Here is a 16,288-nt window from a genome sequence, read left to right as displayed (position 1 = left end):
CCAGGAAAATTATCAAAGACCCCTCCCATCCTGGACAGGTGAATCAAAAGCCAGACAAACAGACTCAAGAACAGTTTCTTTCCCTCGGCCATCAGAACTCCAAATTCCTCAAATATCCACACGACATGAAGAGATCCATTCCACTATAAAACAGACCTCTCAGCCAATATTTCTTCTTTTTTAATTCTCTTAAAGCATTTATTACATTTTAAAGTGTAATATTCTCCCAGTGCAATGTTTTACCTAGGTGTGACAAATATAATTTATCTACTATTTTAAGCAGTTAAATAACGTATTGAATGTGTTTTTATCTTGTTTTAATTTGTTTTGGTTGCACTGATCAGGAGTAGCTCTCCTAATTTCATTGTATTTCTAAGTACAATAAAGGCTTTTTATTATTATTAATATTATTATAAATACGAGGGTTAAAAATGATCAATAAGCAGCCTAGATCTTAAGAACATAGAACAGTCCTGGGACTGGCCCTTTGGTCCTCTCTGTAGGCGATCCATACACCTTCATCATCTGCACATCCATAGCAATAAGCTCTGTCCTGAGCTCCTATCTACCTGAATTATCTTGAATCGGATTTTATTGGACTTCAATGTTATATCATATAGACAATAGACAATAGGTGCAGGAGTAGGCCATTCGGTCATGCTCTAAATGCTGTGCCCCTTATCTGTGTACTGTGAACGGCTTGATTGGATAATCTTTTCTTTGACTGGTTAGCATGCAAAAAAATATATTTTCACTGCACCTGGGTGCAGGTGACAAATGTAAACCACAACTAAGTGGCAAACTATCTCTCTGCATTCATGCAAAATGTCCCACCGCACAATTCCAAGAGGAGCTAGGAACCGAAAAAATAATTTAAAAGGATCTACCGGCATGATGGCGTAGCGGTAGAGTTGCAGCCTTACAGCGGCAGAGACCCGGGTTGGACCCCGACTACGGGTGCTGTCTGTACAGAGTTTGCACATTCACCCCGTGGCCTGCATGGATTTTCCTCGGGTGCTCGGTTTCCCGCCATACTCGAACGACGTGCAGATTTGTAGGTTAATTGGCTTTGGTAAAGATTGTAAATTGTCCGTCGTGTGTGTAGGATAGTATTAGCGTGTGGTGATCTCTGATCGGTGCGGACTCGGTGGGCCGAAGGGCCTGTTTCCCCACTGTATCTCTAAACTAATTTACCATCGTCCCAGTGGCGATGAGCGACCTCAGTGGTCAACACCTACCCGTAACAAGATGCTGAGCTGCTTCCTCTGGTCGTCCAGACTGATGTTGGCGGCCCTCCATTGCTCCTGGATGTTGGTGAGCTCGGCCTGCAGGGCCGCCTCCGCCCCGCTGTCTGCTGAGAGCAGGAGCTGCTTCCCAGCCTCCACCGTCAGGATGTAGCTCCCCTGCTGCCGCTGCAGCACCTTCTCCTTCAACTGCAAGAGGGAGGGAGAGAGCGTTAACCACACACACCAGCTGGGAGTGCACCACCAGGGGCTCTAACTGAAGCCGCTGATCTGACCTCCGATTTAACACGGGTCGAAGATGGCCGATGGCCAAGAGAAGGGAAGTTGCATTGTGTGCTGTAATGCAGCAATATGGATACTTTGTACCTACCAAGACTGCTGACCATACATCGACTTACATTGAAGTCTGGCTGCGGCTGGCAGAAGTGTAGGATGAAATGCATTTCGTTGTCTCTGTACTGTACACTGACAATGACAATTAAAATTGAATCTGAATCGGATGAGACAATTGTCACACTAAGTTAGGATGCCAAACTGAGAAGGGCCTGGATGGAGGCACTGTGTAGGATTGGTGCTGCTGCCTCAATGGGAGATGGATGGGCCGTGAGTGAAAAACGGACAAAGCAGGACTGGACATGTATGAATGATACATTATAGTCACATGACAAGTCAGAGTTGCCTCATGAAAGGCGAGAAAGTAAATGGGTACGGTAATGGGCAAATGGGCGTCAACAGGCTAAAGAGGGACTGGACAAAGGTGCAGGACTGTAAAAGGTTGATTGACAACACATGGTGGAATTTCCCTTGCCCCCTCGCCAGCCCCTCTGAACGACACGGGTGAGATACTGGCCGCGCACGGCGTGTGGCCCCACCTGAACCTCGTCGAGCAGAGCCCGGGCTTGCTGCAGGGCGACGGGAGCCGCGCTGCTCCACTGCCGCTCCAGCTGCTGCGACACGTCCGACAGCCACTTCCTCAGCTTCTCCGCCATCTCCCGGTAGCGCTGCCACTGCCGGATCTGGCTGTCGATGATTCCCCTCCGCTGCTGCGCACGACGGATGACTCCCTGCCACTGGTTACTCAGCATGGCCAGCTTGGAGTTAAACTCATCCCTGCCGGAGGAACGGGAGGCAGACTTTGGTGAGGCCACAAAATGTGTTCCGTTTTGGTCACCATGTTATAGATAAGATGTTAGAGAGTCATAGTAGTGGGGGAAGGCCCAAACTGTCCAACATGTCCCATCTACGCTAGTCCCACTTGCCTGCGTTTGACCCATATCCCTCTAAACCCATCCTATCCATGTACCTCTCCAAATGTTTCTTAAATGTTGCGATAATACCTGCTTCATCTACCTCCTAAGGCAGCTCCTTTGAGAGCTGAAATGAGAGTGTAGCAAAGGGTGGTGTGGTTCGTTAATAATGCTGGCTGCTTTTTTGAGGCAGACACTCCTCTAGGTCCCTTCACAGGCTGGGAGGTCAGTCCCCGTCAGACCGTGTTCACCATCTCCTTCATTCGTGGGCGTTCAAGTAGCCGAACCAGGTCGTGATGCAGCCAGTCTATATGCTCTTCTCCAATCTGCCCAACTTTAGACCATTAAATCTCCCCTCAGACTCCTCCAAGTCAAACAAAATGATCCCCAGGTCAAAAGGTCTCTCCTCATAACTAGGTTTTGCCAGCTCTGGCAACGTCCTCACAAGTCTCTTCTGTAATCTCATGTCCTTCCTGTGCGTGATAATCAGAAGTGGGCACTGTCCCCTGGCCCTGTCCTCATTTAACTTTTACCCACATCCAGCATGACAGCACAGTGGCGCAGTGGTAGAGCACCAGAGACCTGGGTTCAATCCTGACCTCAGGTGCTGTCTGTGCAGAGTTTGCATGCTCTCCCTGTACGCGTGCGGGTTTTTGCCGGGTGCTTCGGTTTTTTCCCGCGCTCCAAACACATGCAGGTTTGTCGGTTAATTGGCTTTTGTAAATTGTGTAAGATAGAACTAGTGTACGGGAGATCGATGGTCTGCTTGACTCGGTGGGCTGAAGGGCCTGATTCCACGCTGTATCACTAAACTACTCTGCCCCAGTACATTATCACGCTCACTACTGGGGGTCTCCCTAGACATTGGTTTGTTCCTTTAACAGAATTGCAGAGGGAGAGTTGCTGCCTTACCCAGTTTCGATCCTGAGTACGTGTGCTGTCTGTACAGTTTGTACGTTCTCCCCGTGACCTATGTGGGTTTTTTTCCGGGTGCTCCGGTTTCCACCCACTCTCCAAAGACGTACAGGTTTGTAGGTTAATTGGCTTGGTAAAATTGTGAATTGTCCCTAGTGTGTGTAGGATAGTGTTACTGTGTGGGTATCGCTGGTCGGCGTGGCCTTGGTGGGCCGAATGGCTTGGCTCTACGCTGTATCTCTAAACTAAACTGAAAAAACTAAATTAGGATGAAAGTAGTCTTTTTGGCTTGTAAACCTGACACCACCATGCAATGCTTGGACACATTGTGGAATTCATTGCCACAGAAGGCTGTGGAGGCCAAGTCAATCGATATATTTAATGCATAGATGGATAGATAGATTCTTGATTTGTACGGGTGTCAGGGGTTGTGGGGTGAAAGCAGGAGAAAGGGGTTTTGAGCGAGAGATAGATCACCCATGATTGAATGGCAGAGTGGACTTGATGGGCCGAATGGCCTAATTCTGCTCCTATCCCTTATGAACATGAACACAGCGCTGGCACTGAGAGGAAATTACCTGTCGTCAATCTGGCCCTGCTCGAGAAGATGCTGGCCGTCGCTGATGATGGAATGCAGGATCTGCTGCCGACTGAACATCTCTGCTTGGAACAGCTGCATCGAGACAGAAGAGAGAGGCGGTGAGCAAGGCCAGCCACACTGTGTCACGTCACATCCTTGGAACAGCCCGAGTACACACGCAGTCAACAAAATGGGATTAATGCTGTTAATTGGCTGCTCAGGAATGTTTGATAGAGATGCAGGAGGTTCAACCAATTCGCCCTATTGTTTTGACAATTATCGTATAACTAGATATATTGGCCTGATCATGGAGAATTAATCTTGCGACACAAGAAACTGCAAATGCTGGAATCTTGAACAAGTGCTGGAGGAGCTCAGTGGCTCGGGCAGCGGATGGGGAGGGAATGGCTAGGCGATGTTGCAGGTCGGGACCTTTCTTCAGATTGATTCATCCTTCTCTGAATTAATCTCTGCTGGGTTTTTTTATAATTTAACAAACTTCCACAATGTTTTCCCCCTTCTCTCCACCTCACTTTGCTTCCCGCAGCTCTTGCTTAAAACTAACACTTAACTATCAAAACTATCACTAAGTTTGTTTTAACTAGTATTAAGTTAGTTTTAACTAACTTAAAACCATCACATTCTCAACCTTGTGGCATCCCCTGGTCAATTCGTCCCTTCCCACCCAAACCACCCCCTCTCCTGAAACTTTCCCTTGCAACCGCAGGAAATGTTACACTTGTCGCTTTACCTCCCCCCTTGACTCCATCCATGGACCTAAGCAGTCTTTCCAAGTGTGGCAGAGGTGTGGCTCATCTATTGCATCCGCTGCTCTAGGTGTCAGCTGCTCTACATCAGTGAGACCAAGCGCAGGCTTGACGATCACTTCGCCCAACACCTCCGCTCAGTTCGCAATAACCAACCTGATCTCCCGGTGGCTCAGCACTTCAACTCCCCCTCCCATTCCGAATCCGACCTTTCTGTCCTGGGCCTCCTCTATGGCAAGTGAGTCCCATTGTAAATTGTTGGAGCAGCACCTCATATTTCGCTTAGGTAGTTTACACCCCAGCAGTATGAACATTGACTTCTCAAATTTCAGGTAGTCCCTGCTTCCTCCTTCTTTCCCCTCCCCTTCCCAGCTCTCCCACAGCCCACTGTCTCCGCCTCTTCCTTTCTTTTTCCCGACCCCCCCCCACCCCCACATCAGTCTGAAGAAGGGTCTCGACCTGAAACGTCACCTATTCCTTCGCTCCATAGATGTTGCCTCGCCAGCTGAGTTTCTCCAGCATTTGTCTACTTTCTCAACCTTTATCAGTTTGTACTCTTTGCAGATTTGCAGATAGTTCAGTCCTATTTGTTTCTAACCATTTTCTTAGGCCATCCTTCTGATCCCGTGTGTGCGTGGCCACACTCCGGGTCTTAATGGTAATTAGCCCACTTTGGAAGTGGGCCATTTGTACTATCTCGTCCCTCCTCCGTTCTACCAAAGTGCATAATTTTGCATTCTTCTATCATGAGTCTGCCCACTGCCATCTGTCTGTTGCCACGAAGTCTATCCTCATTCAGCTTGAATAAAGATTAAAATAAATCACGTGGGATATAATGGGAATGGCCGCACATTTATACATCCCAAGGGCAATAAAGAGTAAAAATTATAACTGCACACTCCTGATATACTCGCTGCCTCGCCTGCCGGAGGAACAGCAAGGCTCGGCAAGATGGGAACATGCCAAAGCCGCCATTTTGTGACAGGAAGCTGTCCAGGTGCTCACTGATTGCCGATACCCAGGTGATGAAGTTCCATCCTTGGAACGCACCTGTTCATCTCCGCTGACTCCTGGTTCAACACATGCAATGATGCCGTGTTTTGTTCTTGCAACGTCTTTGGGATGTGGGAGGAAACCGGAGCACCCGGAGGAAACTCATGCACGTCACAGGGAGAATGTGCCCTTAATCTGGAAATACTGACCCAGCAGCAGTGATTGGGCACTACACTGGCACAACTGGTAGAACGGGTACTTCACAGCCACAGGGAACCCGGGTTCGATCCTGACCGTAGGTCCAGTGTGTTTGTGGAGTTTGCACGTTCTCCCAGTGGCCGCATGGATTTCCTCCGGGTGCTCTGGTTTCCTCCCACATCCCAAAGACATGCAGGTTAATTGGACTCTATTAACTACGTCTTTGTGAGTAAAGAGTGGATGCAAAAGTGGGATAACATGGAACAAGTGTGAATGGGTGATTGTTGATGGGTGCTAACTCGGTGACCTGAAGGATCTGGTTCCATGCTGTATCTTTCAATCCAATCAGGTTAATGGGTCAACTGGGCTTGTATTCACTGGAATATAAAAGGATGAGAGGATATCTTATAGAAACATATAAAATCTTTAAGGGGTTGAACAGGCAAGATGCAGGAAAAATGTTCCCCATATCGGGGGAGTCCAGAACCAGGGCTCACAGTTTTAAGAATAAGGGGTTATGCATTTAGGACTGAGATGAGGAAAAACGTTTTCACCCAGAGAGTTGTGAATCTGTGGATTTCTCTGCTACAGAAAGCAGCGAGGGTGGAAGATTGCAACCTTCACGTGGACGGCCCCGTTTTTACCAATGCAATCAACCCGGCGTGCACAATCAAATAAGATCAAGTTGTCATACAACTTTAGGCTGAGCACGCCATACGCAAGAAGAAGAAGGCAGTGGAGGCCAATTCACTGAATGTATTCAAGAGAGTGTTTGATTTAGCTTTCACAGCTAGTGGAATCAGGGTATATGGGGAGTAAGCAGAAACGGGGTACTGATTTTGGACGATCAGCCATGATCAGGTCGAATGGCGGTGCTAGCTCAAAGGGCCAAATGGCCTACTCCTGCACCTATTTTCTATGTTTCTATGTATCAATGCAATCCAGCTCAGCCTAATCCAACGCAACCCAGGTTAGTGTGAGATTTGGTGAATGCACAAGCGATGATTCTCCTGTCATTGCGCTCCCGATCCCCAGCCTCTCGTCACTTGCCTCGTGTGCTCTCTGCTGTTCCAGAAGATTCTGGTAGTTTCCAGAAATCTCCACTGCCAGCTTCTGCTCCGTATGGACCAGGAACTCCATCCAGGTCTCGCATTTCTCCAGGAAAGTCTGGTGCTGAAGCAGGAACGCCTGCAATTTACTGCGAGGGAAAATGCAATTAGTTGAGGTAAAAGAAGAAACCATTAACTTCCCTACAACTCACAGACGCCATTTCACGAATCCACGATGCGTACAAGATGCGGGCGGCGGGCGGGTGGCACAGCAGTAGAGCTGCTGCCTTACAACGCCAGAGACCTGGGTTTGATCCTGTCTACGGGTGCTGTCTTTACGGAGTTTGTTCGTTCTCTCAATGACCGAATACGTTTTCTCCGGTTTCCTCCCACACTCTAAAAACGTGCAGGTTTGTAGATTGATCGGCTTTGGTCAAATTTGTAAATTGTCCCTAGTGTGTAGGATAATGCTAGTGTATGGGGTGATCGCTGGTTGGCACGGACTCGGTGGACGGAAGGGCCTGTTTCCCCCGTGTATTTCTAATCTAAATGGAAAAACTAAATGAGTTAACTGAATGAACATATCGCCTCGTTTAGGCATAAACCCCAAGAAATTACTCTGGATAAAGTTACAGATAACAGGCATGGGTTCAGAGCTTTACCTGAACCTCTCTGTGGTCTGGCCAGAAATGGAGGACCAATATCGGTTCAATGTCTGCATACGCTTGATCTCCTTGTCATTGAGTGGCAACCTGTACCCCAACTCATTCAGCCGATCCAAGTCGGGAACTGTACTACTGAATCTCAGCATCTGGATCTGTGAGATACATAGAAAGAGAAAGCACCACAACATCAGTCTGAAAAAGGGTCTTTCCTACACACCCCGTTTTCAAATCCCACTGTGGCTAATCGTTCTAATCTCCATACATCCCAATAGCCACCCACTCAACATATCCTTGAATTTAATCATTCCACTATTGGCCACCATACCTACCATTCCCTGTGACGTCAACATCTCCAACCCTCCAGTGCCTCAAGGCTCTCTATAATCTTTCTCTATACAAACCCCTCTCTATCCCTCAGCATCTACTGTGGCCATGCATAACCAACTTTGTTGTTTGTTAAGTGGCCCTATTCTCTCCCGGCTTACTTTGTTGCCCATAATAAACTTGTAGCAACTCTTTGTCTTTCAGCTAATCTGCCAAAACGAACTCCTGTCTCCATTCTGCCCTTGCGATTTTCCTCTTAAGTGTACACCTACACTTGCTATACTCCTCCAGGGATTCACCTCATCTCGGATGCCTGTACCTGCCTTACGCCTCCTTTCTTTAGATCGGGGGGAGAGGAGCTGTTCCACTATCAAACTCCTGCTTCGTATTGCAGGGTGGCTCAAGAACTGACAGAAAGGAGCATGCAGTATTATTAGCAGTTCAAGCAATCGCACTCTGCATTATAACAACCCGTAGTCATGAAAACAAACTGTCCGTACAAAAGTCTCCTCTTCCAGTGCACTGTACCGACCCTCTCAGACTTGGGCAAGGAGAGGACACCAGTGCAACAACTTACTTTCAGCTCCTCCATTCGGTCCTGGATTATGGTGAGATCAGACGAGCGGTTGGGATCCTGCAGTTTCAGCACCTCATCAGCTTCCACGATCCACATCTCCAAGGCTTCCAGTTTGTTGCTGAAGGCCTCATAGTCCTGAATGCCAGCCTGTGGATTGAAACTTTCACAGTCAGGGAGACAAGACGTATCACTTGGCTCAGCTCCTCCAGGGAACCTGCAGCCCCGTAGAGCAGGGTCCCTCCACTCAATATCGCACCACCCCCTCCCCCGCCTGTTTCCCCCTCCCCAACCACTACACAAAGTCTTTTACCTAGGGTAGGGCAATCCAGAGCTAGGGAGGGGTCAAAGGTTTAAGGTGATAGCGGCAAGATTTAACAGGAATCTAGCTACGTTGCAGGATCAGCAAAGGTTATAAAAAAAGCTCTACATAAATGAAAATTACGTTTTTTTTTTAAAGTGATAATACAATCAGCTTGTACATTCCTAGTAGGTCAACTTTCAAACCTTTTCTGCAATTTTGGTTAAGGCATTAAAATTAAGATTAAGTTATTTTACAGTTCCTTGAAAAAACTGTGCTAAAACCAAACTTGGACATATTGTGCCTAGCTACCCTTTGTCGACTTTCTGATCCTATTATCATGTGAGAATAGCCGACCAAACATCCTCCACAATAATCAACACTGGTGCTGCACAAGGATGTGTTCTCAGCCACTTCCAATACTCTCTGTACACTCAAGGCTGTGAGTCCAATACTGCTCTAACTTCATTTACAAGTGTGCAGATTATATCACTGGCGTGGGCCAGATCTCGAACAGTGATAAGGCAGAGTAAAAAGGGAGATTTTGAGCTGGGTTACGTGGTGTAAAAACAACCAGCTCTCCCTCAATGTCAGCAAGACTAAGGAGCTAGTTATTGACCTCAGGATCCGTGCCCTAATCGGCATCAAAGGTGCCAGTGGAAATAGCCGAGAGCTTCAAGTTCCTCGTGCGAGTCCGAGGAAGGGTTCAGACCCGAAATGTCGCCCATCCTTTTTCTCCAGAGATGCTGCCTGACCCGCTGAGTTATTACAGCACATTGTGTCTAGCTTCAGGTTCCTTAGTATAACTTACAAACCACACTGAAACTACGCACACCTAAGCCTCTACTTCCTCGGGAGACTAAGTTTGGCATGTCTCCAACAACTCCTAGCATCGTCAACAAATGAACTAACGAGAGCATACTGAAGTGTTGCATCGCAGTTTGGTTTGTGGACATCTCTGCACAAGACCGCAAGGAATTGTGGGTAGTTATGGATGTGGCATAGACTAGACTGCCCAGCATCGACTCCATCTACACCTCATGCTGCCTCGGGAAAGCAGCCATTATAACCAAGGATCATTGTACCTGGGCTTTCAGAAAGCATTTGATAAGGTCCCACATAGGAGGTTAGTGGGCAAAATTAGGGCACATAGTATTGGGGGTAGAGTGCTAACATGGATAGAGAAATGGTTGGCAGACAGGAAACAAAGAATAGGGATTAACGGGTCCCTTTCAGAATGGCAGGCAGTGACTAGTGGGGTACCGCAAGGCTCGGTGCTGAGATCGCAGCTCCTTACAATATATATTAATTATTTAGATAAAGGGAATAAAAGTAACATTAGTAAATTTGCAGATGACACAAAGCTGCATGGCAGTGTTAACTGTGAAGAGGAAGCTATGAAGATGCAGGATGACAAGTTAAGTGAGTGGGCAGATGCATGGCAGATGCAGTTTAATGTGGATAAATGTGAGGTTTTCCACTTTGGTGGCAAGAACAGGAAGGCAGATTATTATCAAAATGGTGTCATGTTGGGAAAAGGGGAGGTACAGCGGGATCTGGGGGTCCTTGTTCATCAGTCACTGAAAGTAATCATGCAGGTACAGCAGGCAGTGAAGAAAGTGAATGGCATGTTGGCCATCAAAACAAGAAGGAGTTGGGGGGGACTTTCTAGAGCGCTAGTATGGGTGTTGTGGGCTGAAGGGACTGGTTTCCAGAGGGCTAGTATGGACATTGTGGGCCGAATGGATTCTTAGGCTGGCGGCTCAGTCATTCAAACCTGTTGTGCTGGCAGCTCACTCAAGGCTGGTGGGCTGGCAATTGACTCACGGCTATTCCTTGAAATTCCATTTCAAGCAGGGTGCAAGGCCACCAAATTCAAATGCAGTTTCATACCATTTCAAGCGGGGTGCAAGGCCACTAAAGACAGCGAGTTGTGACCTCTCCCACCTCCATCTAGCAGAGACTGAGCCACGCCCACACTTCTGGTTTTATAGTCCCTCCCCCCTCCCACCAGAAGGGGCGTGGCCTTCATGGCATGATTGACAGGATAGAGAATCTCAACATTTTTTAAACACTAATAACTCTTTTATTTTTCATAGATGGGACAAATCCTCGGCACCTGGTGAGCGGAGGGGGATTCTGAGTAAGGTGGCCAGAAATCACAGCCATACGTGGTAGCCTTTTTTCTAAAATCAATACAAAGCGCAAACAAGAAGTGGTCAAGATTAAACATTTAATTATATAGAAGGCAAGGCAACTTTAATTAGGCAAGGCAACTTTAATTAGGCAACACAGCTTTAGCATTTCCAAACTATATTTTCAAACCACATTAAGGGCACTGACAGGTCAGTAAAACCACTCAGTTTAGTAGACATGTGTTCAGTGTTATTCACAGCTCAGACCGAGAGACATGACCCTCTCGCTTTCCATAATTGCAGAGACTGACTGAGGCACTCAACATTTCCCAGTTTTATTATCCCTCCGGAAGGGGCATGGCCTTCAGGAGAGAGAATCTCAACATTTTGTAAACACTAATAACTCTTTTATTTTTAATCAATGGGAAAAATCCTCTACTCCTGCGCAGTGGAGGAGGACTGAGTAAGATGGCCAAAAATCACAGCCGTAAGTGGCAGGGGTTTTTCTAAAATCAATATACAGAACAACAGGAAGTGGTCAAGATCAGACTTTTAGTAATATAGATTAAGGGTTTGGACACGCTAGAGGCAGGAAACATGTTCCCGATGTTGGGGGAGTCCAGAACCAGGAGCCACAGTTATAAGGGGTAAGCCATTTAGAACGGAGATGAGGAAATACTTTTTCACACAGAGAGTTGTGAGTCTGTGGAATTCTCTGCCTCAGGGGCAGTGGAGGCCAGTTCTCTGGATGCTTTCAATAGAAAGTTAGATAGGGCTCTTAAAGATAGCGGTATGGGGAGAAGGCAGGAACGGGGTACTGATTGTGGATGATCAGCCATGATCACATTGAATGGCGGTGCTGGCTCGAAAGGCCGAATGGCCTACTCCTGCACCTGCTGTCTATTGTCTATGCCATTTAGTGGTGGACATTTCCACCCTGGGAAAAGGGTTCTGACTGACTATCTTATCTATGCCTCTCATCATTTTAGATAATTCTATCAGGTCCCCCGACATGCGACAATAATAAACCAATACCAATCCCAAACAGAACTACTGGTGGTACCTGAAGCACAGCCCGCTGTCTGTCGAGTGCCTGCTCCAGAGAAGACAGTCGCTGAGCAAGGGACAGCCGCTCAGACTGTATAGCAGCTGCTGCTGAAGGTTCCACCTGCTGCCTCAACTCCTCGCCGAGCTCCGAGAGAACGTGAAGGGAATCCCGCAGTGTTCCCAACTCCTCCAGCAGTTCCTGTGGTGGGAATGATACAAGTTTTCACTTCAGGATGTCGCTGGTCCTAGTTTGTCACATCCCAATGGAACTCTCTCACCACCAACGAGATACTGCGTGAAAACAGGCCTTTCAGCCCATCAAACCAGCGTTCAAACGTACACAATCCTACACACTGGGGACACTTTACAGGAGCCAATTAACCTACAAACCTGTACGTCTTTGGAATGTGGGAGGAAACCGGAGTACTCAGGGAAAGCCCCCATGGACAACGGGAGAATGTGCAAACTCTGTACAGACAGCACCCCGAGTCAGGATCGAACCTGGGTCTCTGGCGCTGTAAGGCAGCAATTCTACCGCTGCACCACTGTTGTAAATGATGCTCAAGTATATGAAGGCAATGCTACTGGAACTGCAGAGACTGGCTAAACATCAGGCTGTCACACCTGTCAGTCTGGCCAATGCTTCAGTCCCAGGCACCAGGCAGGTGGTGACAGCGTTCCAGCTCAATTTCTCATTCAATCTGCGAGGCAGAAAGTGAGTGAAGATTAACTCTTGCAATGTGCAGACCTACAATTTAACCATATAACCATATAACAATTACAGTACGGAAACAGGCCATCTCGGCCCTACAAGTCCGTGCCGAACAACTTTTTTCCTTTAGTCCCACCTGCCTGCACTCATACCATAACCCTCCATTCCCTTCTCATCCATATGCCTATCCAATTTATTTTTAAATGATACCAATGAACCTGCCGACACCACTTCCACTGGAAGCTCATTCCACACCGCTACCACTCTCTGAGTAAAGAAGTTCCCCTCATGTTACCCCTAAACTTCTGTCCCTTAATTCTGAAGTCATGTCCTCTTGTTTGAATCTTCCCTATTCTCAAAGGGAAAAGCTTGTCCACGTCAACTCTGTCTATCCCTCTCATCATTTTAAAGACCTCTATCAAGTCCCCCCTTAACCTTCTGCGCTCCAGAGAATAAAGACCTAACTTATTCAACCTATCTCTGTAACTTAGTTGTTGAAACCCAGGCAACATTCTAGTAAATCTCCTCTGTACTCTCTCTATTTTGTTGACATCCTTCCTATAATTGGGCGACCAAAATTGTACACCATACTCCAGATTTGGTCTCACCAATGCCTTGTACAATTTTTAACATTACATCCCAACTTCTATACTCAACTCAATTTGTTTGCAAGGCGTGGGCTTCAGCGGCCGGTTGGGTTTTGGTGCCCAACCCTGGATGCCGTGGAGAAGGCAGAGGTGAGCGGCTGCCTTGATCCAAGGTGACAAGCTAGATGCAGGAAAAATGTTCCCAATGTTGGGCGAGTCCAGAACCAGGGATCACAGTCTTAAAATAAAGGGGAGGTCATTTAAGACTGAGGTGAGAAAAAACATTTTCACCCAGAGTTGTGAATTTATGGAATTCCCTGCCACAGAGGCCAAATCACTGAATGGATTTAAGAGAGAGTTAGATAGAGCACTAGGGGCTAGTGGAGTCAAAGGATATGGGGAGAAGGCAGGCACGGGTTATTGATGGGGGACGATCAGCCATGATCACAATGAATGGCGGTGCTGGCTCGAAGGGCCGAATGGCCTCTTCCTGCACCTATTTTCTCTGTTTCTATGTGACAAGCCTGCTGCCGGATGTTAACCCAGAGACAGTGACGGAGGGTCAAAGTGCAGCCAAGTCAGGATGCGTGCAAATGTTGTTGAAGATGGTGGCGTTTCCATGCACGGGCTGCCTTTGCCGTCCTTGGAGGTGGGCATGGCCGCTGCTGCCACCGCCGTCCTGTCCTTCTACCGCTGCTCCATCGAGAGTGTGCTGGCGTACTGTATAACCACATGGTATGCCAGCTGCTCTGCAGCGGACAGGAGAGCCCTTCAAAGGGTCATCAACACCGCACAAAAAAATCACTGGCTGCCCACTGCCCTCCCTGAAGGACATCTTCAGCTCTCGCTGCCTTGGCAGGGCAGCCGACATCCTGAAGGACCCTTCCCACCCTGGACACAACCTGTTCCACCTGCTGCCCTCTGGCAGACGGTACAGGTCTTTCAAAACTCGCACAAACAGACTCACAGACAGCTTCTACCCCATAGCCATACGTGAACTTAACGTGCAAAATAAGTAATAACACTCACATTCAACTGAATAGTTCTGCCTCAGCTGCTATTGTTATTTATCTGTCATTTTTTTAATATGTATATATTTTTACCTTTTCTTATATATTTAAAATTGCTCTTGTGAATCGCACTGTGGGATTGACTTTTAAATTTTGTTGTACCATGTGCAATGACATTAAAGAGATTCATTAATTCATTCATTCATTCATTCAAATGACTGCAAGATCCAATTGTACTCACATCGGAGTCCTGAATCCATTTTGTCACCTCGTCTTCTGCCACATCCCGGTTTGCAGCTTTCTTAATCAGCTCGGTGCTCCCCTCCTCCTGCTGCCTCAGGGTGACTGAACACTGGCCCGACTGCTCCCTGTACCTCTGCCAGAGCTGCAGCAGGCCCTTCCTCATGCGGAGCTGCTCCACCACGTCCTGAAGCAAATTATTCCAGCTGTGGGGTGGAACAACAATGGGTCAGTTAGAGGCACAGTAACTCATTCTACTCCGGGTTTAGTCGCAGTGATTAGAAACAAAACCAATGCTACCGCGGACATCTTCTCAAGGCTGTTTTAGGGCGGAGCAGCGGTAGAGATGCTGCCTCACAGCGCCAGAGACCGGGTGCTGTCTGTATGGAGTTTGTATGTTCTCCCTGTGACCTTGTGGGTTTTCTCAAGGGTGACGTGCTTGGAGTCACACTCAAGGGTGAGGTGCTTGGAGTAACTCAATGGGTCAGGCAGCATGTTTGGAGAAAATGCAGAGATGGTGCTACCAAATTAGGTAGTTAAGCCAGGTACAAAAATAACATTTAGGGTGGCACAGGGTTTGAGTTGCTGTCTTACAATGCCAGACATCCAGTTTCGATCCTGACTAGGAGTGCAGTGTGTACAGAGTTTGTACATTCTCCCTGTGACTGCGAAATTGGCTTCTGTAAATTGTCCCTAGTGTGTACGATAGCGTTAGTGTACGGGTAGATCACTGGTCGGCATGGACTCGGTGGGCCAAAGGGCCTGTTTTATTTCTCTATCTCTAAAGTAAATAAAGTAAACATTCAAATGTCATTTGGATAGGAACATGCATAGGAAAGGTTTATAAGGACATGGGCCAGGCATGGGCAAACAGGACTAGCTTAGATGGACGGTCTTGGCTGGCGTGGATGGTTAGGGCTGGAGGTCCTGATTCCAGGCTGGATGCCTCAACGACAGCGAGTCTGAAGAAGGGTCTCAACCCGAAACGCCACCTATTCCTTTTCTCCAGAGATGCTGCCTGACCCGCTGAGTTACTCCAGCGCTTTGGGTCTGTCTTGTGTCTATCTGGAACAATGACATGCGAGATAGTTATTTTGGAGGAATTGCACAATGTGATAATTGCCCCCCTGGATGTAAATAAACTCTATATCCTGTTGAAAATTTGCTTCTCATAGTGGACTGAGTGAGTGGCTGTCATCCATTTTAGATTTGTGAACCTGTTTAAAAAATAATACATTGCCCGGCAGTGTTCCATGGATTTCTTACCCGACGGTAACCTCATTCAGACTTGAAGTCAGAGAGTTGTGGACGGATGGGCAACACTCTTTTAACAGCTGCGTGGTTGCTGAGCCAAACTTCTCCAAGCTGCCTTCTGACCTCTCAAGCTCCTCTTGTAAGTTCTGGTGAATATTGTGGTGGGTGACATTTAAACAAGACATAAATATGATGGCAATATTCAGTTTTGTTCAGTGCCGATATATATTTAACTCCTAGTAGATAGACATAACGTTATAGAGTCATAGAGCATGGAAACAGGCCCTTCGGCCCAACCTGCCCCATCTACACTAGTCCCACATACCTACTTTTAGCCCATATCCCTCTAAACCTATCCTATCCAAGTCAACGGAATTGACTCTGAAAACCAAATGGATGTTTCAAATGTAATCAATCGATGCCTCTTAGTTTTCCTACTTTTTACT

The 16,288-nt window shown here is 47.3% G+C and overlaps 1 protein-coding gene across 1 annotated transcript in view; it reads right to left on the bottom strand.

Annotated features, from left to right (window-relative positions):
• Positions 1-16,288, bottom strand: part of syne1b (spectrin repeat containing, nuclear envelope 1b) — a 386,581-nt gene that overhangs the window by 86,632 nt on the left and 283,661 nt on the right. The window contains 9 exon segments of the mRNA XM_055638842.1: positions 1,239-1,433; positions 2,117-2,354; positions 3,985-4,079; positions 6,995-7,142; positions 7,656-7,810; positions 8,560-8,706; positions 12,056-12,238; positions 14,590-14,794; positions 15,855-15,988. Of these exon segments, the coding sequence (XP_055494817.1) occupies positions 1,239-1,433; positions 2,117-2,354; positions 3,985-4,079; positions 6,995-7,142; positions 7,656-7,810; positions 8,560-8,706; positions 12,056-12,238; positions 14,590-14,794; positions 15,855-15,988 (1,500 nt within the window).

The sequence above is a fragment of the Leucoraja erinacea genome, chromosome 8 (assembly GCF_028641065.1).
Source record: "Leucoraja erinacea ecotype New England chromosome 8, Leri_hhj_1, whole genome shotgun sequence".
Classification (NCBI taxonomy): Eukaryota; Metazoa; Chordata; class Chondrichthyes; order Rajiformes; family Rajidae; genus Leucoraja; species Leucoraja erinaceus.
The sequence above is the reverse complement of the archived record's forward strand: the minus strand, read 5'-3'. Positions and strand labels throughout refer to the sequence as shown.